The 25,479-nt window shown below is 45.8% G+C and overlaps 2 protein-coding genes across 4 annotated transcripts in view; one reads left to right on the top strand and one right to left on the bottom strand.

The window, feature by feature from the left end:
• Nt5dc3 (5'-nucleotidase domain containing 3) overlaps positions 1-10,562 on the top strand; it is a 77,899-nt gene extending 67,337 nt beyond the window's left edge. For all 3 annotated transcript variants that reach the window (XM_074084260.1, XM_074084261.1, XM_020152405.2), the window contains 2 exons: positions 4,286-4,350; positions 6,213-10,562. In XM_074084260.1, the coding sequence (XP_073940361.1) occupies positions 4,286-4,350; positions 6,213-6,465 (318 nt within the window). In that variant the 3' untranslated portion in view covers positions 6,466-10,562. The remainder of the gene's footprint in view (positions 1-4,285; positions 4,351-6,212) is intronic.
• Positions 10,563-13,751: 3,189 nt separating this feature from the next.
• Stab2 (stabilin 2) overlaps positions 13,752-25,479 on the bottom strand; it is a 164,865-nt gene continuing 153,137 nt past the window's right edge. Inside the window, exons 64-69 of the mRNA XM_074084259.1 lie at positions 22,698-22,817; positions 21,836-21,976; positions 19,046-19,156; positions 18,102-18,230; positions 16,147-16,263; positions 13,752-14,215 (exon numbers count right to left, since the gene is read on the bottom strand). Of these exons, the coding sequence (XP_073940360.1) occupies positions 14,165-14,215; positions 16,147-16,263; positions 18,102-18,230; positions 19,046-19,156; positions 21,836-21,976; positions 22,698-22,817 (669 nt within the window). The 3' untranslated portion in view covers positions 13,752-14,164. The remainder of the gene's footprint in view (positions 14,216-16,146; positions 16,264-18,101; positions 18,231-19,045; positions 19,157-21,835; positions 21,977-22,697; positions 22,818-25,479) is intronic.

The raw sequence follows: 25,479 nt of genomic DNA, 5'->3' as shown, positions 1-25,479 counted from the left end.
ATTTTAAATAACCTTTCCAGGATACTTCTGTAGTATCTTTTTGTAATTGTTCTATTTTATTATTGTTAATTTCTTATTGTGCCTAATTTATAAATTAATCTTTGTCATAGCTGTATATATAAAAAAAACATAGTGGACACAGGGTTTAGTATATCTGGTTTCAGGCATCCATTGCTGTTTCAGGGAACGTGCGCCCTGCAGATAAGGAGCGGGGACTGTACTGGCCTTAGTTTTATTCTTTCTGTGACCACGACAGCTGGTCAGATAAACAGACAGAACCTTGTGTGTAGATGACATGACTGTGTTTTAGCTTTGGAAACAGGTTTTGTTTTCTTGTTTGAACTGTAAAAAAAGAGTTTGTTGGTTAAGGAATGTGTGTGTTAGAGAATGAAAACATTGAACATAGCTCTGTGACTTTTTATTAATTATACAAAGCTAAGGGTTAGGGAAGTAAGAAGAGAGAATTTCCATTTACATTGCCACCCCCATTTCACAGGCGAGAAAACCGAGGCAGAGAGATAAGTAACTTTCTAGGGCCAGTGATCAACAGGATGAAGGCATGTAGTAATGGAATGAGGACTTTGCTCTAAACATTAGAGTTTGTGCTCATTTCATCCTCACATCTTTTGGAGCAGGTGCTGAGAGCATCACCCAGATGTTACAGGAGAAGAAACAGAATCCAGAGGAGAAAATCACTTTTTCCAGTGAGGGGTGGTGTTGGGCTTTGAGTCTCAACCTCTGGGTTGCGTTGCCTCCTCAGAGCGCTCTGTCAGGTTGGATGCTCAGGGATGGAGAGGAGTGTAACTGATCATTTAAAACTATCCAAATGCACGTTGCTCCTTACTGCCCTTCCCTCTGCCCCCCACCCTCGATGTTCGCCTGGGATGTTACACATTTCTCCATCGCTCCGTGTTTCTAGAATACTCCTCAGAGACGACTTGCAGAGCACATAGTACATTATTTATTGAGAGGAAAAATTTGTTCTCTGAGATTGGGTTTGCTGGGTGGGGGGCCAGGCAGCAGAGTGTCATTTGGACGAAATGATAAATTAACTAGAAGTATATTATTTGAGTTTTTAGAAAAGTGACTATAAAGAATGTTTTGATAGTGCATCCAAAATGATTGGTGTTAATGGCGGCCATGCTGCCGTCAGTAGACTTTCCCTGGGGGGTAGGCAGAGGCCACGTTGAGACTCTGGGCAGACAAAGTTCTGCAAGGCCAGTAGTAAATGCTGTAAGTGTGTGGACCTGCTGTATCATAATCACTCGATTCTGCATTTGTAGCACAAAAGCAGCCATGGGTACTGTGTGAGTGAACGTGGTAGCTGTACCCCAGTGCACTTTAAAGATGAATGCTGAAGTATGAGTTTCCTTTCATTTTCGTGTGTCACAAAATTGCTCTTCTTTTGCTCCCCCCACCCTTCCCCACGCACCATTTAAAAAGGAAAACCCCTTAGGAAGCCCAGAGGCAGATGGCAGTATGGAATGATAGTTGGATTTGGCCTGCTTCTTGGCAAGGCCAGGTTATACTGCCCTGCTCAAGCAAGGGTGGGGGGCCCCTGTATTGTAACGTAGCCAATCTGTGTTCTGCTTATGCAGAGCTGATTACACTGATGGACAACCCTGCTTCCAAGATGGCTGAGAGCCTGGGCGGGGAGGGGGGTCACCCTCTGGCATAGGCCTCTGATTAGTCTTCTCCCATGTTAAACTACCCTCCTGGAGTGCACAGTTTCACTTTAAAGATATGGCTAATTAACACAGACTGTAATATTTTAAAATAGATTTCAAATGCCTGAGACTTGTTTTACAGGCTATGCCTTGAAGGGGAGCAGAGCTGGAGAAGGGGTGGGCCCAGGAGAAGTAGATTTTCTCTAGAATGGGAGGGACGAATGTGGTTCAGTGTTGATTGGGATTGGTCTGGGTGAGATCCTTGTTCATATGAGAGAGATGATAAATGATGGAGAAAGGTTCTGGGAGGGCAGGCCAGAAGCAGCCATGGCCAGGCACTCAGGGAGCCTTGGATGATAAGGCCCAGGGCAAGCTCCCAAATCCTGGTAGCTTCTTCCCTGGCCTCAGATTTCTGGCCCCTTCCTCCTTTGTATTTCTCTTCAGCAGCCTTGTGGTCACAGGGTGCAGAGGACTTTGTATCATTCTTGATTGTCCTCCGAATTCAGGACCAGTAGAGAACTAGAGGCAGGCGTCAGAGTGGGATGCATGTACTGTCTGCTTATCTCTGGTAAAGCTGGCCTGGAGAACATGCCTTGAACTTGGAGACTTGAGTGGACTTGTGTCTGCAGAACTACCCCGGGGGCCATCTGGGCATCAAGAGTAGAGAGGAGACTTCACATGGCCTCTAACAGCTAGGTTTAAAAAAGAGAGGGAACAAGTAGATTCGTTTTGGTGATCCTCAGCCAAGTCACCAGTCAGAATTTTTTTCCTTCTGCAAGCATGGCACTATTGTAGTTGGTTTGGGCTGCTGTAACAATACCATTGCCTGGTGGCTTAAACAACAAACATTTATTTCTCACAGTTCTGGAGGCTGGGAAGTCCAGGATCATGGTGCCAGCAGAGTCATCGTGTGGTGAGGCCTGGTTTTCCTTGGCAGCCTCACGTGGTGGAAAGAAGGCTGCTGTCTCTCAGGAGCCTCTTTTGTAAGGGCACCAGTCCCATTCCTGAGAGTTCCATCCTCATGAGTTTGTTATCTCTCAAAGGCCCCACTCCTAATACCATCCCATAGGAAGTTAGTATTCTACTTAGGAATTTTGGAGGGATGCAAATACCCAGTCCATTACGGGCGAGATAAGGAGCTGAAGCTGCTTCCTTCCACTTAGGTGAGGACCCCAGTGCCTAGTCATGGGTCAGGATGGCTTTGTGGGCAGACATGGGGTTGGAGATTTCCTCCCACAGATTGACACCCCATTTTCAGTGGTGTCACATTGTCATGCACTGGCCCCCACAACTGCCTCCATTTGCCCCCCACCTTCCCCATGGCACTTTGGCCTCTAACACACTTAGTAGGTGCTCAATGAAAGTACAAGTAATCACACATGCAGTTATGTAGAAATCCCTGTGATACCGTATGGACCTTACGATAGACCTCTTCTGATCTAGCCTAAATTCTATAGTGAGCAATTTGTTAGTTTAAGGCTAATGAAAAATATGTTCATAGAATCCACATGGAAACTCCCAGACCTGCTGGTGTGGTGGGCTGGTGTTCCACTAATGCACAGCCTGTGGCTTTTCAATGTTAGCTGCTTCCTGGTGGTGTAGCTAGGGGTATCAGGCGAGAGATCCAATTTCACATTGAGCTGAGGCAGTTTCTGTCTGAGTGGCAGAGACCCTTATCCAGGTGACTGTTAGTAGTCCCATTGTTTAGCTGGCCACATGCAGTAACCAGAAGGGCTCTAGCTCCCACGTGAGAAGCAGGTGGTTTGCCTGCTTGGTCTTTTCCTCTGAGTTCTAAGGTTTCCCTGTGGTTGAGTTGCAGCGAGCCCCACCTGTCCCCTGCTGTCATGTGTGCCTCTCTCCCTCTGGCTCCACTGTTTGTATTTACCCATGAGAACTGTGGAGAGAGACTGCTGAGTCCCAGTTGTTAAGTTGCAGGCAGCTGTCATTTTCCTTTTACCTTTTGCTCATATTTTGGCTCACCAGAAAATTCTCTGTGTTTCTTTCTCATTGAGGTGTGCTACTTTCTTGTCTTTTGCAAAAAAAAAAAAAATACTGTTTTTCTGTTAAACATTTTAAAAGATAATGTAACATTAAGGAAAAAAAATTAATAGTCCTACTACCCTTGCACAAATTTTTAAAACTTTCCAAATGCAGCAACATGTTTTCACGTTTGCAGTTAGTGGTTATACTGCTATATGTGCTATGTCCATCTGCCGCCATCACGCGGCCACTCATAAACTGCACACAGTAGGCGGTGTGGGGTAGTATGGATAGTGGGTTTATTGCACGCATGTTATATGGGCTTATTTTACATAGATAATATATGCTTTATGTTTATACATAGCCTTTAATAACAGATTAATGTCGTCATAATATTCCATCTTAATTTGTTAAACGAGGTTTCTAACGATGGACACTTAAAGCTTTTGTGTGCGTGCGCGCATGTGTAGAAGGCATGATTTCAATTGGTAAGTCTGAAAATGTATTATTTCACACAAGTGCCTGCCTGTTAGAACTACAAGAGTAAAATTCCTTAAGAAAAGCTGCCTAGTAAGAAATTGTCATTGCTGATGAGTGTTTGAAATCGAAGCTTCCATAACAATTGGCTTGTGCTGCAGGTTCACAGAGATGCTGAGTCGCAGCTGGTCTTGGAGGAGTGGAAAAAAGAGAGAAAAGAGATGAGGTAAGAGTGGGCCTGGTCTGAACCAGTGAGCGCACTGTCCTGCTCTAGCCGTGCTTACCCCTCGTGTTCTCCCAGAGCCAGCCTGAGGCATCATCAGGAAACATCCTTTTTAGCTCCCAGGTGTGACTGTGACTCCCAGGATCCTCTCTGCTGTTAGGACTCACGACATTTCCTTGAGGCCAGCCGTGATCTCTCTCTGGCCTCTAGAAGGAGCTCTTCCTTCTCATTCTTCCCTCCCGCTTTCTTGACTGTCCCCCTGGGGCTGTGCTGGCTCAGTTCTTGGGAATGCTGGTGGCACTTGAGACTTTGGAGACCGCTGGAGGTAGGCTCAGAACCTGCAGTGAGTTCTTAGGGTTCCTGCAAGTCCAGGGTATGTTTGTAACCACTGCTGCTTCAGGAGTGTGCGCACAGCCATGCATCAGCACACTTCTCAGTAAAGAAAGTCACCTGGGGTCAGAGAAGTTTGGTGATGGGCATCACAGGGAATACTTGTCCACAGTAGGTCTTGGTGACAATCATGCTTCTCTAAGAAGGATGCTTTATATGTGACACTCTGTGTGAAGAGTTTCTTGCCATGCCTAGGCACAGCCTCTCTAAGGTTTGGGAACAATGCATACTGCCAGGGTCCTGGCCCTGAGCTGTGGGCAGCCTGGCTTGGGGTGTTTGTGTATCAGTCCATTCCTACATTCTGCAGAAGCCAGCACTGTATTGGATCCCATCCTTCCTCCTACCCCTCAAGCTGTTGGTGTCTGGGATTATTTAGATGTGATTGTCATTAGTAGAAAATGTGGGGTAAGAGGAAGGATGGGGGAGGCAGACTGTGCGATTTGACTGCAGGCCCCTTGCTCCTGAAGTCCAGACCTTCAGCCTATATCCTGGGGAACCAATCACTTGCAGAAACTTCAGATCAGTAGATGAAGGAGCTGCTTCACCTGCCAAGGATTTTGTGTGACTTAGTCTCTGGTGTCTTCAGATCCCCAGAGTACGTTTCAGTAAAACTTTTAAAACCATTCTTTTAGGTCACTCACAGACCTAATTGGGTACATTGAATTTTCTGATGTTTAGTCACTATTGTGTCTGTCATTGCTCTCCCCCCATGATGACAGACAACTGTTACCAGCTAGTGACTTTTATTATTCAGTTGTGCAAATGGTTATACTTTTTGCTGTGTTTGTAAGTGATGTATCAACAGTCAAAAGGTATGTATCCATTTTTCTGGAATATTCTGTAGGGGATGCCCTAGTCATCAGATGGCTTTGTATGCATGTGGAGATGTCCATTTAGAGTGAATGGGTAGAGGTTGGACTTCGGGGCCTAGTGTCTTGGGTGGGGTGAATGGCTTGCTAGGTTGGGAGGAGGTAAGAGGCATTTGGTGCTATGCTGTGTTGGCAATTAACATAATAATCCATAATTTCTCAGGTGTCAAGGAGATTTTAGGATTGTACAGTGTACTTTTATTTCTGTGCTTTCCTCAGTTCTCACAATAACCTTGTAAAAAAGGTCTTAATCCCATTGTGAAACGGGAAGTTCCAAGAGGCAGAACATTTTGAATCTCTCTGTGTGCCTTCAGCAGCAGCTGTACCCTGCATTTTGGTGTGGAAAACGGGGTGTGTCTTTAGAGGGGTCTATGCTTCACACTGAAACCTTACAGCTGGCATCGGTGAGGAATGTGACTTGAGTCATTTTGAGAGATGGGCAGACAGATGCTTTTCTTAATTTGGAAGTTAGGGCTGCTCTTGGCCAATTTTTCTCTCTAGTGAGTCCTTTTTTGTAAAAAGAGATTTTGATTTTAGTAGTTGAAAAGCAAACCTTCTGAAATCATTTTGGTGTTCCTTTTTTTCCCTTTTCTCTTGCTGCTTCAGAGAAATGACCAAAAGTTTCTTCAATGCCCAGTTTGGGAGTTTGTTCCGCACAGACCAGAACCCCACCTATTTCCTAAGGCGACTGTCAAGATTTGCTGACATCTACATGGCGTCTCTGAGCTGCCTCTTGAACTACGATGTGAACCACACGTTCTACCCCCGGAGGACTCCTCTGCAGCATGAGCTCCCTGCGTGGTCAGACAGCCCCTCTGCCTGCAAAGCGCCCCTCCTGCAGGAGGCCCAGGCCAAGTAACCACGGGTGTCACCTGTGCAAGAAGCCAGAAGCAGCCACTCCCCAATGGGGTGACAGGGTTGACTTTGTGTGGGGCTGAGTGTGGCTTTCTGAAAGATCCAAACACCTTTTGATATTTCTTTTGTACCTTCTGGGGAATGCGCCCAGGTGCCATAGGCACTGGCAGCCATGGGTCTGGCCTTCCTCCACCTGCGATGCTGATGAACAGCTTCATGTTGGAATCTCGTCAGCCTTGTTGTTTACCAGGGTCCCCAAACAGGCACCAGATCTTCTAGGATAGGTGAGACCAAACGGCTCAGGTCTGTGTTCTGCAGGTTGGGTTCGGAAATTGTTCTCAGCTCTTGCATGGGACATTGGGGACTGAGGGGCACTGTGACATGCAGAGATTAAGCTGCTGCTCAATGGCCTGGTGCCGGCAGCAGGTGGCAGAGGTGATCCCCAGCCACAGCCAGCTCACAAGACTTTCAGTCCCTGGGTAGCAAGCGTCTGGCACATGACTCCAAGGGAACTCGGCTTCCCCGGAGGACTGATGTGAGAAAGGACAAGTGGGGACATTTGCTGTGCCCTACCCCAGGCTGGGCAGGGACAGCCAGTGAAAAAGTGGTGGGCAGGTTCCCTTTTCCCCAGGGAAGGAGGGCGAGGAGACACGGGCTCTGGTTAAAATGGCTTTCCACCTGGCAGAACTGTCATCGCAGAATAAAGCTGCAAGGACAGATGCAAAACCTCTGTGTGAGTCTGTGTGCGGAACAGAGCTGAGCGCGGCTATCACAGTGAGTGGCTGGGAAGGCCTGCGAGCAGGGCATGTGGAGGCAAGAAGCCTGCATCCTGTCAGTACGCGCGGAGTCTTTGGACAGAAACACTTCCTGACCAGCATGTTCACCATCTTCTCTCAGTGCCATAGGAGTGTCTGCTCTTCACTGTCACAGTGCCACTGATGGCACTTTGATTGCATATGCTCAGTGAATACTTTTGGTCAGATTAGCCTCTTCAGTATTGCCAGAGCTTTAAAACTTGGTTTAAGCTTTTGCTCTAATGTGGTGCTTTTTTTTTTTTTTTTTTTTTCCAGTTTGTTGAAGTCGGGTATCACTATGTTATCCCAAGCTGACCATGAACTCTTGATCCTGTTGCCTCATCTTCCTGAGTGCTGGGATTACAGGCATGAACCACTATGCCCAGTGTGGCATATATGCTTGAGGCTGAAGGATGGCAGGAACATGAGGAGTCTTGTGGGGAGCGCTTGCTTATTCAGCATTTTTATTGTAATCAGTGGATCCTAATCAGACTTTGGTGGGATATGAGCTTGGCTTTCCATAGGCTTCCAGCCCAAAGGCAGAGGTTGGGTGAGTTGTAGAGCACCATTTTTGGGGCCACTTGTAACAGGGTCTTGTGACATTCTGTGTGTTTCCCCATCACAATCAAGGTGATTCTTGATGAAGGGCTCACTTAGCTCCTCTTTCCTTCTCCATTGTGAGTGTGGTGTCATGAACACAGGAGGCTCTGATAATTTCTCCTTGTTTGGAGCAGGATAGGCATCTTGTTGTTTACGCCCAGGTGTTTTAGCCATCATAGTGCTTTGCAGGCTGGCATTTCATGCTGGCAGGTAGTACTCAGAGCTGCTCGGTGCTGGGGTCCCAAAATGGTGCACTGGGTGCTCTGAGAGGCTCAATTCCTGCTTTGAGGAAGTGGAGTGAGAGAGTAGGTGTTTAAAAAAACTCTTGGTTTGCATATCATCAGACATTCGTCATCTGCATCCAGTTTTAGGGTGTTTTGTTTACTCAAGAATGAAGTAGAACTGTTTTTAAAACCTGGGTTCTTGAACGTCTAGGTTAGGCGACCTAAGCCTTTTCTCTTGGGGGAGAAAACATTTTCTGGATAATAATAGTGAACTTTACAATTTATTCCCATGGAGAAGGGTTTCATTCTTGGGCCATTGAGCTTGGCAGTGCTGAGATCTGCCCTGTGTCAGAGACCTGGCAACTGTTGCACCAAGGCCCACTGAGCCATGTGCCTGGCGGACTGCAAGCCCAATCCCACACCATGACAGCCATGGCCTGGCGCAGCAGTTTACAGGAAGGATGGGGTGTTTTCCATTTCATTATGTGTCCTTGGGGAGCTCAGTCAAGACAGGATTTCACTTGTCACTGTCACATCTCTTAACTGGGATCTGGTGCACATTGGTACAAGGAAGCAGATCTGTTCTCTGTCATTTAAAAAATCAGTTTGTAAAGCAAACAATAAAATTAGGTTGAACATTTAAAAAATTACTGTTTTTAACATCGCTTAGACTGATTTTCCAAGAATTATGTGAATTAAAATTCACAGTGTAGAGGCAGGCCTGCCAGCTGTGACGGTCCAGCAAGTATCATGGCACAGTGCATAGCAGGTGCCTGGGGAAGGGGTGCACACTGCTGACTCTCCAGGGTTGCTTCTATGCAGGCAACCTGACTTTTAAAATATTTCAGGTGTTTGGTTTACAGCGCCCACTTTCCTCCTGCCATGCACATGTGCGCGCACACTCTTCTCTGTCTGTCATTTTACTGTTCAGCTCCATTTTCTGCTCTCCCATTAATTCCACGTAGCATTTACCTACCCCCTGCTTCTGACTCGGGCAGAGCTCACAGTAAATTGCCAGTTGCTTTGCCTGAGCAGCATTCTTAATTACTGTGAAGGAGAAGTAGACAGAAGCCTTGCTTCCCACCTAATTTAGCTTTGGGTGAACTAAATGGCTTTTCCTCTCTCCCCCTCTCAATAGGACTTTCGAGCATCTCAGCAGGGGACAATGAGCCGCCCACTAGAATTGAATTCCACTTTGCCCAGTGCTCATTTGCTGCCAGAGGCCTACTTGGGGCTCTTGTCTGGTGTGCTGTAAAACTAAACGAGGCCAGATGCCAGAGTTCCTGGATCACTCTGTTCAGCTACCAGGGAGACTGTGTTTCTCCCTCTTAGTATCAATTTCCCTTTGTACTTTTTTTTTGCTTTAATATTTGGGAGCTGGGCTTAAAGTTCAGCCTACCTTTAACACCACCAGAGTGTTAAGCAAAGGGAAATGGGGGTGAAGTTCCTCTAGTAAGGTCAGAGAACTTTCCCTTAAAGGGCTGGCAGATACTGTTTTCAGCTTTGCAGACCACAAATTGTTGCCTCTGTGGGAATGGGCATGGCGATGATCCACTGTGACTTGATTTACAAGTCAGGCTGTGGTTTGGCGGCCCCATGCTGATGGATAGTGTTGACAGAATGCCCTTGCGGGGAGCGTGCAGACGGATAACCTGGTTGTTTGGGTGCAGATAGTAGAAAGACATTGTGTACCTAGGTGTGCCATATTTTCTTAAGAGCTGCTTTCTGGGGATATTTCCTTGCACAGCCAATGGTAAAATGCCATGTTTACAGCATGCATAAAGATTGCTTCAGTGTGTGTACTTGAGCCACCTCTCGCGGCATGTGTTTGTAACTGTGATAGTATTGTCTGCTGTGCCTAGCTCTCCAGATGTCCTCTCAGGACAGAAGGACCCACCCCAGCTGCTGGGAGCATTGCGGACTGGCCATTAGCAGCTGTCAGGCTTCTTGGGAATTTTCTGTGCTGCAGAGCTCTGCCTCTCCCCAGGTCACACCCCTTTCCTGGGGGCCTGTAACCCTTGACTGCTCCATGTGAAGGCACAAGGACCTGGTCTCCCACTCCCTATTTGCAACAGCTTTGTAGAGCCCTCCAGCTCCAGAGTGCCCTGCCAGGCCAGCAAGGCCTCCTTGGGCTCTCGCTGCAGTCCGGCACTTGCCCTGCCCCCTTCCCTTCCTATCTCTTCCCGTCCTTTCCCTTCCCAGGTGTCAGTCCCAGCACCCCTGGGAGTGCTCCTGCATGCTGTATCTCCTCGCAGGGCTGCCCTGACAGTGCTATTCCAGTCTTACATAGCATGGGCTTGAACTAGGAGAATGTCCCTAATTGTGTAGTGGAATGACAAATTGTGCCTGTGTGATACCATGCACAGTAAATGCAAATTAGGTAGACTTTGCTATTTATTCTGAATGTGAATTTGCTATTTATTCCAAATGTTGATTTTATGTGACATCGAACTTACAACCAAATAAAAGTTTGAATTGTATCACCCAGTTTGTTAAGTCATCTGTTTTGTATATTTAAGTAAGTGGTAGAGGGCATATTCATTTCTAGTGAGTTCACTATGTCATTTTCTAAACATATTTTTAACCTCTCCCCACTCCACTCCAGGACTTGAGGTTATTTCTACTAAAAGAAATAAAGAAAACTTGGATCTTAAAAGTAAAAATTCTAGGGCTCAGGTGTAGCTAAGTGGTGGAAAGCTTGCCTAGTATGTGCAAGGCCCTGGGTTTGAGCCCCAGCACTGAAAAATAAATAATGTAGTGAACCCAAAAAAGGATATCCTTGAGAAGAGGGGTAAATTTTAGGTTTTACTGTTTCTGGAGCTTGAAGGCTGTAGGTAAGCCCCAGACAAACTCGGTGAGCACAGCCTCCAGCAGATGGCAGGAGACCATGTGCTGTCCCATAGGGAGCACCCTGCTGGGGAACAGGAAGTGCTGGTTCTAAATTACCAGGACAGCTGAGATTTCCTTTTTAATCTCAGTAATTTTGATTTAGTTTTATTTTATGAGAAAAAACTAGGTGCTGTTACAAAGCATATTCCCTTTACACTTTGGATTTATATTTCTATATGAGGATTATCTTCAACAAAATCCACAAAATAGACTTCTATTTTAAAGGTCGCAGAAGGAAAACTTATTAATGCATACAGAGTTATATTTTTTAATGGAGGGCATTTTTCTGGGATTTATTTTTATTTTGGTTGTTTCTGGGGTTTTGAACTTTTTATTTATTTTTTTGGTGGAACTGGGGCTTGAACTTAAGGACTTAGACTTGCTATGTGGGTGCTCCATCACTTGAATCATGCCTCCATCCCTTTATGTTTTATTGGTAAAATAATGGGCTTCATTATGATATTTTCATGCATACATATAGTGTACTTTGATCGTATTCTCCCTACCACCCCTTCTTTTTTGGCAGTATTGAGGTTTGAACTCAAGGCCTTGCAATTACTAGTTAGACACTTACCATTTAATCCACACCTCCAGTCCCCAATGACTCTTTTTTGTCTCCCTCCTGCTGGTCTCCTTGTTCTTCCCAAACGTCCTCCTTTTACTTTCATGTCTTTTGTTTTTTAATCTAGGTTGCACACGTGAGAGAAAATGTGATCATTGTTTTCGGAGTCTGGTGTACTTCACTTAACATGATGAACTCCGGTTCCATTCATTTTCCTAAAAATGACATCACTTCTTTCTTCAAGACTCAAATAAAATTCCATTGTGTATACAGATCACATTTTCTTTATTCAGCACCTAAACGGTTTTTAAGGTTGGCTGTTGTTAATAGGGCCACAGTAAGTATGGGTGACTCTATTGTATTCTGACTTTGATTCCTTTCAGTATCTGTCCAGGAGTGATGTAGAAAGCCTGGGGTGTTTTAAGGAATAAACACTATCATGAAGTCAATTCACTTCTGGGTTTTGGATAAATTTATAAATATTCTGAAGACCTTATTTTTATACTTTAAAATGTGCGGGTTTAATATCTTAAACCCCCTGACCTCGTTCACTTCTGTGCATATCCTGTTCTCTCCCTATTGAACACTTGCCTTTTTGTTCTGTGATGGTGGGTGTTGGGGAATCACTAGCACATCTGCCCCGTGACACATCCCAGAGGAAATGACAAACTGTCCCTCTGCCTGAAACTGGGGCTTCTTGTCTCTTGGATTTGGGAGAGCTTACTAAACATTCAGGGACTTCCAGAACTTTGGGCTTGATTCAGCACAAACCCTGATGATGGGGAATGAAGTTATTTGTGATGTGAGGAGAGTCTGTGATCTGCTCAAGCCAACCCTTCACTCTGTCCCTAGTAGTGTCTTCCACCCCAGCCAGCACTGCACCCCAAGGACCCCTGGGAGATGTGTAGGTTGGAGGGTGCCTGGTTGTTACAAAAAAGGCTATTGAAAACATGGTGAGGTTGCAGGAAATCTTCCACTTGGTGTGGACTTTGTGGGCAGTGGGCCAGGCTGTATGGGAGGAAGCAGAGCCCTGGATGGGGAAGGACCCTTAGTGCTTCCACCCATTCTTTCCAGAGTAGCACCCTCTGCGGCTGCTCAGTTTCTCTGGGCCTCAACTTCACACCTGGAAAAGTATGGTTGGATTGGTGATTTTCAAGCTTTTTTAAAAAATTCTTTTTCATTTCTGGACCCCGCCCCCCAACAGCTCCATAATCTTAAGAATAAGCAATATAGCTAGGCATGGTGGTACATGCCTTTAATCCCAGCATTCTGGAGGACTGAGTTTGAGACCAGCCTGGGCAACATATGGAGACTCTTCCTCCCCCCAAAAAAACCCCAAAAAGAACCCAGCATAATGTTGTCAGGTTCATCTATACTGTGCATGGAATGTAGCAGTACTTGTTTTGGTTTTAGGGATAAATTGTATGGATATACCACAGTGTGGTCATTCATTCATCAGGTGATAGACATTCTTTTGCTATACTGGAGATTGAACTCAGGGCCTCTAGCCAGCACTCTGCCACTTGAGCCACACCCCGTTTAGTTTGTTTTTCAGATAGAGTCTGGTGCTCCTGACTTGCTGGGATTATAGGCGTGAACCACCACTCCTGACCCTGTTTCCACTTTTTGGCTGTTAAAATAATGATAGTTTTAAGGGCTGTTAGATTGGCTCAAGCAGTAGAGCGTCTGCCTAGCAAGCATGAGGTCCTGAGTTCAAAATAATGATAGTTTGAACATGCACATGTAAGTTTTTGTGTGGACATGTTTTCACTTTTGTATACCCAAGGAGTGGGATTTCTGGGTCGTATGGTAATCCTGTTTGGCTTTCAGAGGAATTGTCAAACTTTTCCATGTTGGCTGCACCACTTGACAGTTCCAGAGCAAGTCTGAGAGTCCTGGTTTCTCACCTCCTCCCCAGTCCTTGTTTTCTGACCTTTCGATTATAGGTATCATGGTGTGAAGTGGTGTCTCATTGTGATTATCACGTGTTCTTAAACACACAAACAAGGAAATAAAACTGAGTTAAGAAAGAAGGATTCAGGGCTGGCAGAGTGGCTCAAGTGGAAGAACACCTGCCTAGCAAGCATGAGGCCCCGAGTTCAAACCCCAGTGCTGCAAAAAAAAAAAAGCGCAAGGTAGATGTCAACTAATTGAAAAGTGATTTTGCTTTTGAAATTTGACTCCTCTCATGACCATGTTTCTGTTTCTTCAAATGTTACGTTTGTTTCATCAACTTATTTCTGTTCCAAAAACATTTATTGAGCACATTGTGGGGTACAAGATGACTGAGGAGAGTCCCTCCCTGCCTTCAGGAGCTTACCGTCTAATAGGGGAATGAGGCAGGCTCTCGGTTACCCACCATGTTGGGCAGGATGCAGTAAATGTCATCAAAGGGTACAAAGATGGACAGTGGAGAAGGCCCCCTGGGTGGACTTGGTGACAGGTCCCTGACCCATGGGAACAAAACAACCCCCAGATCAAGCAGGTCTGAGGTACGATTTCTGAGTGCCGTATACTGTAAGATGCTAGGGGACCCTACATCCCTGTAGCATCTGGTGCTGAGGATTCACAGTTGAGCACTGACCAGGCTCCTGTGGTGGCCTAGGCTGCCGGCTGGCTTCTTGCGGCAGGGCCTCACAGCGCCCCCAAGGGGTCACTGCTCCCCAGCTGCTGTTCTTCAGAGTCCTGGAAGAGAGAGGAAAATGAACCGCTCGCCAGGACACACCATCCTGCTGTTGCATCTTTCTGGTTTGAGGCCTGAGCCTTCATCCTCCTCCACGGGGGGAAAGAGTTCATTTATGCTGCTGCCACCTGTTAGGGGAGGTGGGGTCACTGGTGGGCAGGGCCACCTGTGTGGGAGCCATGCCTTCTCTGCTGCTTGACGTGGCTTGTGTGGCCCTCCAGAAATCCCCTCAACCCTGCTGTCATTTCCTCCTCTCTAAAGCGACATAATATTTACTTCCCAGGGAGGCGTGAGGCGTGTGTACATGAGACACCATATTTAGCTAGGCATAGGCACCCTGCAAAAGGTGGTGATTAATACAACTGTTAAAAACGCCTTTCAGTTGAAAATCCATCCTGAACCAGCTCCGGGGTTGAGCTGTGAGGATGCAATCTGAAACCACACCCCAGTGGCAGCTATGGAGCCTCCTGCTGAATGAGCCTGCTGTGTTCAGTGCTGGCTGGCACTGAGGCGTTGTCAGGAAGCTTAAGATGTGCAGGCAAAGGGCTTCATGTGACATTAGTGGTGTTCAGGATGTCCCCAGCCTTCAATACAAAAGGCATGCGAGTCTGGCATTTTGGGGGCTGGTGTCCTGGGCTCACAGGATTTCTGTTACTGGCACGTTTTTGCCATCTGGTCTGATCAGAAGATTTAGCTGAATCCTGCTTCTAGCAGACATTCCCATCTGCCTCAGGTGACTGTTTCAGGGGCAGAGCTGACAGAGCCCCTCTTGGAGAAGGACACAATCGAGAAGACATGGAGCTCACAGTGCCCCTCCCGCCTGCTCTTTAAGCAATGGAGATTTCAACAATATGATGCTTATAGAAATAAACCCCTACTATGAGCTGAATTCACCCATGAAATTTGGACCAGACACTCTTACACAGATTAAAAAATAAAATTAAGATTTATGATGTGATTATTTTCCAATTTGTTGCAAAGATATTAAATCTGCTACTATAAGCAGAAAAGGCCATAAGACACTGATGCTTAGTTTACCCCAGAAAAATAGTAACATCTACTGCACTACGGAAGCTTAAAAGTGATGCAAGAAAACATTTTTGTAATGTTTGTGTGCCAACTTACACAATTCAATAACTATAATATATCCTTGTGAAGAGAATACATCGGTGTGCACACTAAGCAATTATAGCAGCTACCTGGCTTTGGTTAGTATTGCATGAGGGTTACAACGACGTGAACCAAGATTCAAGTATTTCTTGAATCTCAGGAATGCTGTTCGCTCAGTTTTCTGGCTAAACAAAGACACTCAGTGCTCTGGCTGTCCATATTCTGATTGTTATATGAGAGGAAAAAAAGCCTCGGGTAAAAAAAAAACTACACGCAGTGCACTTCCAAATCCAGCATGAGGGGCTCCCCATCTAAACTCAAGTATCACTGTGTCTAGAAATAAATGGTCCATTCTTGGAAGACCAGAGCATAATTTCCACCTAGATAAAAGGCCCCATTAAGGAAAAGTAGCTTTAGAGCAAGAAGCAGCTCTGACCACAGGCAGGAGAATCAATGTCAGTCTAAATGCTAGATAAAGGAAAGCCTCTTTTGAGGCTTCCATCTTGTTTTGCACCTGCTACCTCATAAATGTGTGCTGCAGAATTCAGCCCAGGACTTCTCTTCACCGTGGCATCCTGCCTGGTGAGATGGGACTGGGCACAACAGTGTTCTACACTCTAACCTTTAAAGTTCCCATCACTACCCCCAAAGAGCCCAGGAACTCTATTTGAATAGAGTCAGCTTGCAAGACTGGCCCTGAGGCTTGCTGTCTGAGACATGTTCTAGAAGGAGCTCTCCTGGTGTAGTGCTCTCCATTGAGATCTGCTGGAGGACATTCTTCTGGACCCATCTAAACTTGTTCCTAATAAAAGGGCAAACTCACCATGAAGGAGTCGTAGGAAGGCCCCGGGGGCCCTGAGGTTGCACTCTCATACAGAGGGTTTGAAATGTTCTCAGGCGGCTGCTTGCTAAGGGCTGCAACGTCGATGTCCTCTTCTGACTGTTCAGAAAGACAAGCAGAAGGGCTGAGAGCCAGGACTGTCCCCAAGGCAGGGACTCTCGCTTCAGTTGCTAGGTACAACAAGCCACCCTCTGCCCCTGGGAGGTTTTGTTGGTACTGGGGATTAAACTCAGGGCCTGTGCTTGCTTGGCAGGTACTCCATCACTTGAGCCATGTCCCCTGCTCTTTTGCTTTGTTTTTCAAGTAGGGTCTCATGCTTTTGCCCAGGCTGGCCTCAGACTGTTGAGAGGCTATCTCTGCCTCTCAAATAGCTGAGATTACAGGTGTGTACCAACACACCCAGACTTTTGAGCAGTACTTTGTTGAGATCTGACTGAAATGTAATAAAATGTACTGATCTTGAGTGTTTAGCTAAGCAAGGTCTACACACATCCTAGCAGGTGTGACCACTACCAAATCAGCAGGGAAATTTGCATTCCCTCTCAGTGAAGTGCTCCCATGTTCTCTGTCTGCCAGTACTCCCTCCCACCCAAGAAGATTACTGTTGTGACTCCTGTCACCCTGGAGTGCTAAGGCCCGTCTCTGAACATAGGAATGAGGCATACAGGATGTATACCACTGCTGTGGTATACCAGGACTCACGTTGAAATTTACCCCCCAGGGTGAGGTGTTAAGAGGGTAGAAACATAGTTCAGCTATGGTATTTGGGAGGGGAACCTTTGGAAAGCAATTGAAGGAGGCCATAGGGGTGGGGCCCCAATCCAATGGAACTGTGGCTTTATAGAAGAGGAGGAGACACCTGAGCAGGAACTTGGCTGTCTCTCCATGTGGTGCTCAGTAAATATTGGGATTCTGCAGAGTCTCCACTAGCAAGAAGCCCTCACTAGATGCGGCTGCCTGATCCGGCTCTCCCAGCCTTTGAGCTGTGAGCTGAATAGAATTCTATTCATTTTAAATTGTCTACTTTGTGACATTTAGTTATAGCAATAGAAAATAGATTAAGTTATTTCTGAGATTTGCCTCTGAGCTTATAAATGCACAAGCTACCTGTAAAGAGACAGTGACTGCTGCTTGGGCACTCTGCACACCCTTTACCAGGCATGTTTTGAGGTGGCGGCAGCAGGAGGGGGGCAGGGAAGGGCACAGAGTATGAAGAAGGATGCTTGACACTGTACTGCCTGGCCCAGTTCCCAGCGTGCTGTGGTTTGGGTAAGTGTTCTCCAAAGGCTTGGACCCTATGATGCCTATGTACTCTTGGGAGGTGGTGGAACGCTTAGGCAGGGAGGCCTACTGGAAGAAGTTTGGTCACTGGGTGTGCCTCTGTGAGGGATATTAGAGCCCTGGCCCCTCCTTTTCCTCTCTCTCTCTGTTTCCCAGCCACTGTGAGGTGAGCAGTTTCCCTGTCATACGTTCCCGCATGATGTGTTGCCTTGCCACAGGCCCAAGGCAATGGGACCAGGTAGCCATGGACTGAAACTTCTGAAACCATGAGCCCAAACAAACCTTTCTTCTGTATAAGTGGTTTGTCTCAGGTATTTTTGTTATAGTAAGGGAAAGCTGACTGACACATAGGGTCACTCCATGGGCAGCTCCGGAGCTTGCCCCTAACCTGAGGTGAACTCAACTGTGCACATCAAGCAAAATGAGTTTTGCTGGCCGCAGTGCAAGGCCTGTGGCTGTGCAGGTCCCTGTCCCTGATCCCCTTGCCAGAAGCTGAGCAGATGTTGGTGGCACCATGCTCTTGGACCGCCCAGACTCTAGAACCTCTAAACAAACCTCTGTTCTTTATAAATCACCCTGCCTCAAGGCATTCTGTGATGGCAACAGGAAATGGATGAGGGAATGACCATTATCATGTTCCCATTTTTCTTTCTTACCTCAAAATGCTGGAAGCCAATTGTTTTCCGGTTCAGCCGAAAGTAAGAATAGACAGCCAGAGCAATGGCTCCCAAGACCAGGACTACGGCGAAAAATATCCCTGTCCCCAGGCCGGAGTGGGCTGAAGTCTGAACACAGAAAGAGGGGTCAGTTCTTATAACTGGTGATTCCCCAGAAAGGTACCCTTCAGGAGTTCACCCTCCTTGCTGACTTCAGGCGTCTTGGAGTAAAAATAATGGTACGTTAGCACGTATTGAGCCCTTCCTACTGCCAGGTCTGTTCTAAGCCCTTATGTGAAATAACCCATTTATAGTAGCCCAAAGAGATGGGGACAGGGGTTATTTTCCTATTTTTATATGGGTAAACTGAGGCACAGAGATGTTAAACACTTGCCCAATATGATGCAGTTAGTTAGAGACAGAAGTGGGTTTTGAACCCAGTCTGGCTCTGGAGCTTATTCACCTAACCACTATGCCAAGGAACTTCCAGCAGCTAGCAGCTCACCACTCCCTCGTGCTCCTGGGAAAAAGCGTCCTAACAACAGTACGGCCAACTTCAGACAGCATGGCCCACGTGCCAGGAACTACTGTAGTTTGCATTTCTCAACTCACGGTATTCTCCAAAATGCAGGGAAGGAGGCATTAGGTTTTCCCCACCCCCACACTTAGTAGATGAGGGAAGCAGGCTTGGAGGTGCTACGGAGCCCAGGGTTCCTCACTTTCCCTCCAGTGTTCCTCTATTGGCTCCTTCTTCCCCTTTCACCCAGCAGGAGCACTGCTAATGGGAGGAGGGATGGGATGAACCAGGCCAGCTGCCTTGGAGGTGGGAAGCACTCCCTGCTCCATCTCTCCAGGAGGGAGCTGGGGTCAGGGTTTCTAGTGATAGGTTGGGGGAGTGCACACTGAACTCTTCCTGGCCCCAACCCGGAAGCCTGGATACTCACCTCTGGGGTGAGAGGTGCTTTTAGGGGACTGGAAATGACATGAATAACTCCATTCGAGGCAAAGATGTCCCACTGCAAAATGGCTCTTCCATCCACAAACCTGGCCTCCTCCTTGGGAAAAGAGAAGAGAGTAGCTAGAGCTCTGTGACCTGCTGGTCTTCTCCCAGGTGGGCAGCCCTCCTGTTCTGTCGAGCTTCCCTGAGGCCCCCAGAGCCTAGGTTTCAGTCCTGTCTTCGCTTGCTGCTCACTATCTGCCCACTCCAGAACACAGTGGTTGCCTTCTCAACCAAGTGTGCAAGATCGCCAAAAAGCTGCTCTAAGGACAGTGGAAACCTCAGGGGCCATTCCTCTGATCCTCTTGTATGACAGGTGAGCAATCAGAAGGAAAATGGCTTGTCCAAGATCACTAAGGTAACAGACAGGAACCCACACCAGGTCCAGGGCTCTGAACATCACACCAAACCGCTAGAAAAGGGATTTCTGAGTGTGCTAATCCCACTGTGATCCACCAGCTCATGTGGGCAGAACTGAAGCCCCATATGCCACCTTGCTGTGTCATAGGTTGTGTTTTAACAGATGATTCAAATGTACATTGACATTTATGAAGCACAGACTAAACTACTGTTCTTCAATAACAGAACTCATTTATCAGGAGAGGATTAAAAGACAATATCCCATGTGCCAGGTATTATTCTCTGCACACCACAAGCTTTGAATCATTGTGATTTAGAATTCATGGTCATTGTGGTCATCACCGCCACCACCACCACCACCATCACTACTGAAGGGGTTCAGGACATACTACTTCAAAATATGCCAATTTGGCATATTGATTTTAGTTTTTAGTTGAAGTCACTTGAGAAATGACAGATTCAGGGGTGACTCACTGACTTCTTCCTTTCTACCTAAAAGCAGGTAAAACTTCCTAACAGAAAGCTGCCCTTCCTGAACCAGGGAGAGAAGAAAATTCTTATCACCAGAGACTGAGAGTTGATGCCAAAATGGATCTGGAGAAACCAGCCTACTAAAACAACCCTCGTCTCCATTCACTTCTACCATGTGTTTCCTAGTCATGGTCCCACAATTTACTCAGCCCAAACCACTTTGTCTTGTAACTTCCCCTCAAAAAGATTTTTTGTTATTTGTTGTTTGTTTAAAAAGTATGCAAGCTCTCAGTATGAACTGCTTCTTTGGTTCTTCATTTTTTCTTATGAGGATGCCCTTGTGCACATAAAATATTAAGTAAATTTTATGTGCTTTTCTCCTGTGAAGGTGTCTTATGCCAGTTTAATTTTTGGGCCCAGCCACAAAACACTCTAATGGGCAGAAGGACAATTTCCCTCTCTGACATTACCATTATCAAAATAACCATTACCATTACCACCATTGGCACTGTCAGCATTATCTTCCCCCTACCCCAATCCCTGCTTATCAGATGAGGAAACGTAAACACAGGGAAGCTGGGTAACTGTCTAAGTTCTTACAGCTAACAAGTGGCATGTCAGGATTAATTCATGTCAGGTTCATTTGCCTTCAAAGCCCACCTATTAATGCCTGGGATAGACTGATAAGCCAACAGAAACAAAGGTGAAAAATCAAAGAGCTTTAAAACGGTTTCACTTCTTCTTCCTCATTACCAGCTTCTGAGGCCCGCTTTCCAAGGGGTAGGGCTGCTTAGTATGCTATGGTGTGTATTAATATCATCCCCTATCTATAGATTTAGAGTTTACCTTCACATTATAATATTTGCCACCTATTGAGCAACCAGTGTATACCAGGAACTTTGCACTAGAAACCCATGTGTAGGTGCAGCCATTTGGTGGTTGTGCCTTGCCTAAGTTACTCCACGTTGTATAAAATAGTGGCTTTCAGCCGGTGCCTTGCACGCAATTACTCTATTTTACAAAACATCAGTTTGTTCCATTTTGAGTGTAAATTTTGAGTGAGAATGATCCTGTCATCTTGTTTGTGCATGTAAACAACCACCCTGTCTAGCACAAACCATGTACTGCCACATATGAACTTATCAAATTAAGTTCAGAACACAGGAATACATGGGTGTTTCAAAACCATTGAAGAAAAACCAGAGCCAAGAGCTCATTCAACACACCAGACCAGCAAATGATGCAACCTCCTCTCTAGGATCATCTGAAAGGAGGGGCTCTTAACACCTGATATAGTGGCATCCATCCTCTAACCATCATCAGACTATCCCATGCATGCATCATGGGATCAACAGGTGACAAATTCCTTATTTTGTCCCTGGGACAGATTCAGCTCAGTTTGATCCCCCTGCTTGATATGACCCACTAGACTTCCCATTCCTCTGAACCCAGTAAGCTTTGCCCCTGGAACTCTGTACTTTGGCAGCCCTGTGCCAGAACAGCTCAGTGGCTCAGTTATGTTACTGTCTTACCTAACTGTCTGCAGTGATTGTCTTTGCATCTGTATCAATTTTCCCTCTTGTCTTTAGTAAGGCCCCTTTGAACCCTGCAGGTGTTTTAACCTTTCCTTAGTCATTCTGTAACCTATATATCAGTGTGTGAAGTTTAATGTTTGATCTGAGAGTTAATAATAGTAATTAAAATTGAAACAGAAGAACCTGTTTTTGCCATGGCCATGAATACCAAGTGAAATCAGCAGTACTTGGTTAATCAATGCCAATGGAATTGATGTAACCTGTAAATGTATTGTTATTCACTAAATTTTGACATTGCAGAAAGACACAAATGAGTTTGTATATATTTCTGACAAAGCTTGTTCAAGACAGCCCAAGAAGACTTTTCATACCTGATGTAGCTGGTCCTGGCTGGAAGTGATGAGTAGCTGGCTTCCCAATTTTGTTTGTAGGATGGTACCATTGACAAGGTCATTGTAAAAAAAGATGCTGACATTGGCAAGGTGGTGTTCAATGTCCCGCCCAGACAGGGTCTGAGAGGAAAGGAGAAACACAAGAATGTTCTTTCAAGGCTGGAAAATACCATTTTTCTCAGGTGTCTTGCTAGGCTCTGCAAGGAGCTCACTTATAGTTAGGATGAGGGACTGAAGTCATCCTTGTTGTCAAAAGCAGAGCTTCCCAAGTGGTACACCCTGGGAAGAGTAGATCTGGCATAGGTCCATGTGGGCAGCCCCAGGTGGCAACCTGCGGCTGATAGAATGAAGGTCAGCCCTTTATGGGCTCTTTGAATAAATCCTGCCATTCTTCTGTGTACCACATCCTGAAGAAGCTTGGTGTGCTACGTTTATTGTATCAGTGGCCCTGGGTATTTCCCCTTGCTTGTATCTTAGCCCCTGCCCACATAACTCTGTTTCCTCTTCTGACTTGGTGCTTAGTCACATGACCTATTGGGCAGTGGCATATTAGCAAACATGACCAGAAGTTTGGAAAGCACTGGAGGGACTGTGTGTGCACGTGCCACTCTTACTCCTTACCATAGCCATGAGAACGTGCCCAGGCTAGCCTGCTGGAGCATGAGAGCCCTGTGGAGAGAACCATCAACAGGCCAGCCTGGAGCCACTGATGGCTGGTCTTAGACCAGAGCAACAGCTGAATGGCAGATAACTGAGCTAAATCACTATACAGGGATTGCATTTTGTGGTGACAGACAACTCATTTTAGTCTGAAGTGTGGGCACAGGGGGCCTGAACTCACCTCATTTTCTTGAAGCCCACTGTTCTGTGGCACAAAGAGGGTACTATGGATGGACAGGTCAGTCAGGTGCTTCAGAAATGCCTGGCCTCGGGCTGAGCTGTTGGAATAGGCCAGCACTTCCTGGGGACAGGAAGGAAGCTGTCAGATATAGGTCAGCTCTGGTTTGTGGAACTTGAAGTAGTGTGGAGATCAGGATATGCCCTGCTCTAAGTTACTCCATACTGTACAGAACAGTAACTTTCAGGATGTGCCTTACATTCAATGACCCCATTGTGTAAAACAGCAGTTTGTCCATTCTGAATGCAAATGTTGAGGCAGAACGACTCTGTCATCTAATTTGTGGAAATAAACAACCAGTATCTCTCCAGCACATACCATGAGGCATAGGTTGATAAATAACTTATTTATGCAAAAAATATTACCACCTATGAGCTTACAAATTAAATTGGGGAACACATGGGCACATGAGTATATCAAAATTATTATCAGAAAAACCAGGCCTGTGAGCTTAACAAACATACCAGACCAATGAATGATGCAACCCCCTCACCTGTATCATCTAAAAGATGGGGTACCGAACACTGGAGTAAAGTGGCACCCACTAACCTGTGATTAGACATCCAATGCATGTATAAAAGATCAACTCATGATGACTCCCAACTCTGTCCCTGGGGCTTCAGCTCAGCTTGATTCCCCCCTACTTGACAGGGCCCACTTGAATTGCCCCTTGCCTACACAAAAAGACTGAAACCAGCTCTGCATCAGGAAACAGCCTTATGCCTTGAGCTAGCTTTGTGCTTTGGCAGCCCTGTGCCAGAACAGCTCTGTGACTGGGCTTATTATGTTACTATTTTATTTAACCACTTGCAGTGACTCTCTGTATCGCTATCAGCTCTCTGCTCTTGCCTTCAGGAAGGCCCCTTTGAACTCTGCAGGGGCTTTTTAACACTTTCTTAGTCATTCTGTAACCTATATATCATGTCATGTGTGACCTGAGAGTTACTATTATTAATTAAGATCAAACTAGAAGAACCTGTGTTTGCTAATGGTCAGGAATACCATGTGAAATCAGTAGTACTTGGTGAATTAAAGCCAATGAAATTGATGCAGCTTATGAATTTATGGTTATTCAATACACTTTGACATTATGAGAAGATACAAATATGTTTGTCTATGTTTCTGACATCTCACAACAGGTGACTGGAGAGGGTTACAGGGTATCACACCTCTGGGAATATTCCTAATGTCAGGCCAAGGTCAGGTTGCCACTCCCTTCCTATTTTCTCTCACTCCTCCTTGAGCAAATTTTAGGAGGACTTTTCCTTTCCTCAAAGAATCCTATGGTCCTAAGACATAGTCACATTATAGACCATCCACAACATGGCAGCCTGAGAAGTCCTTTGAAATACTGGTCATATGTTGAATGTCCATTGTTCAAATTCTTGCAATGGCCCCTACTTCACTCAGAGGAAAAGTCAAAGTACTCATAATAGCTCATGAGGTTCAAATCTTTAGCTATTGTTCTATGGACTTTGGGACCAGGTGTCCCTTCTCTTGCTCACTCTGCTCCAGCATACTGGCTTCCTTGATGCTTCTCAAACCAACCCAGCCTTTCATTATTTGTTCAACTGTTCTCTTTGCCTATAGTCTTCTTCCCCCATGTCGGCATGGTGAACTCTTTGCTCAAATGCCATCTTCTTGTGAAAGTCTTCCCTCCTCACAATGCAAAATGCCACCCCCTACTCCCTGCTTGACTTTGTGTGTGTGTCCTTGGTATCACTTCTGCTCTGACCTTGCCAGCCCTGCACTTATGGCTAGTATCTTCTCCTTCCAAGGTCACTGTCAGTTCTACTGGAGACAGTGGCTCAGTCACTAATGTCCCTGTTCTCCACTCCTCTTCTTCCACATAAAGGATGAGAGGGAGGTGGGCACCAAGCTAACTGAATTTGAGCCCAGTTCTGGGGTGTTAGGATACATCCTTGACTTTGCTAAACTCAGTTTCTTCATCTAAAAAAATGGGAGCAATAGCAGTAAGTATATAAATTTTCATGAGAATTTAGTGAGTCTAACAAGTATTTATTGAGTACCAGCTCAATGTGCCACTATCTGGGATGTTGGAGATACAGTAGTAGTCAACATAGGGGAAATCCTTTCCCTTTTAGAGCTTACATTTTGTGTCCAGATGAAATGACCTTGAAAAGGGCTCAGTGTGGGTGTTAGCTGTTATTATTAGTTTAGTTTTATGATCAGTCAACTGATCATAAAACTGTTATTATTAGTTTAGTTATTATTAGTTAGCTGTTATTATTAGTTTAGTTTTGTGATCAGTCAACACCAAATCCTCCAAATAGAGCTTTCTCTTCATTGGACATAATTTGGAGAACACTGATGTGACTTCAGGTGCAGTGCAAAGTGCAAACTGATTCCATGTTAGTTTGGCTCCAGATCACCAGGCAGGCTTAGTACCATGATCACCCTCTCCCTCAAGACTCTTAATCATCTCGAGACATAAGCAGAGATATGAAGACTTTCTATGTGCTCACCAAGGATCTAAATGATTTGTAAACATCAGCTCATTTAATGATCATAATGACCCCATGAGGCTGTCATTAACTCCATTTTACAGTTAAGAAAAATGAGGTTCAGAAAGGAAGTTACCTGTTTAAAGTAGTGAGTGGCAAACCAAGCCTCAAATTCAAAGAAGGTGGTCCAGCACTCCTGCCCTCACCTCTTACCCACTATGAGCCTTTAGCTTTTTTCAAGAACTCACTCCTCCTCATCC

The sequence above is a fragment of the Castor canadensis genome, chromosome 8 (genome assembly GCF_047511655.1).
Source record: "Castor canadensis chromosome 8, mCasCan1.hap1v2, whole genome shotgun sequence".
NCBI classification, from domain to species: Eukaryota; Metazoa; Chordata; class Mammalia; order Rodentia; family Castoridae; genus Castor; species Castor canadensis.
This window is presented reverse-complemented; position numbering and strand designations above follow the sequence as displayed.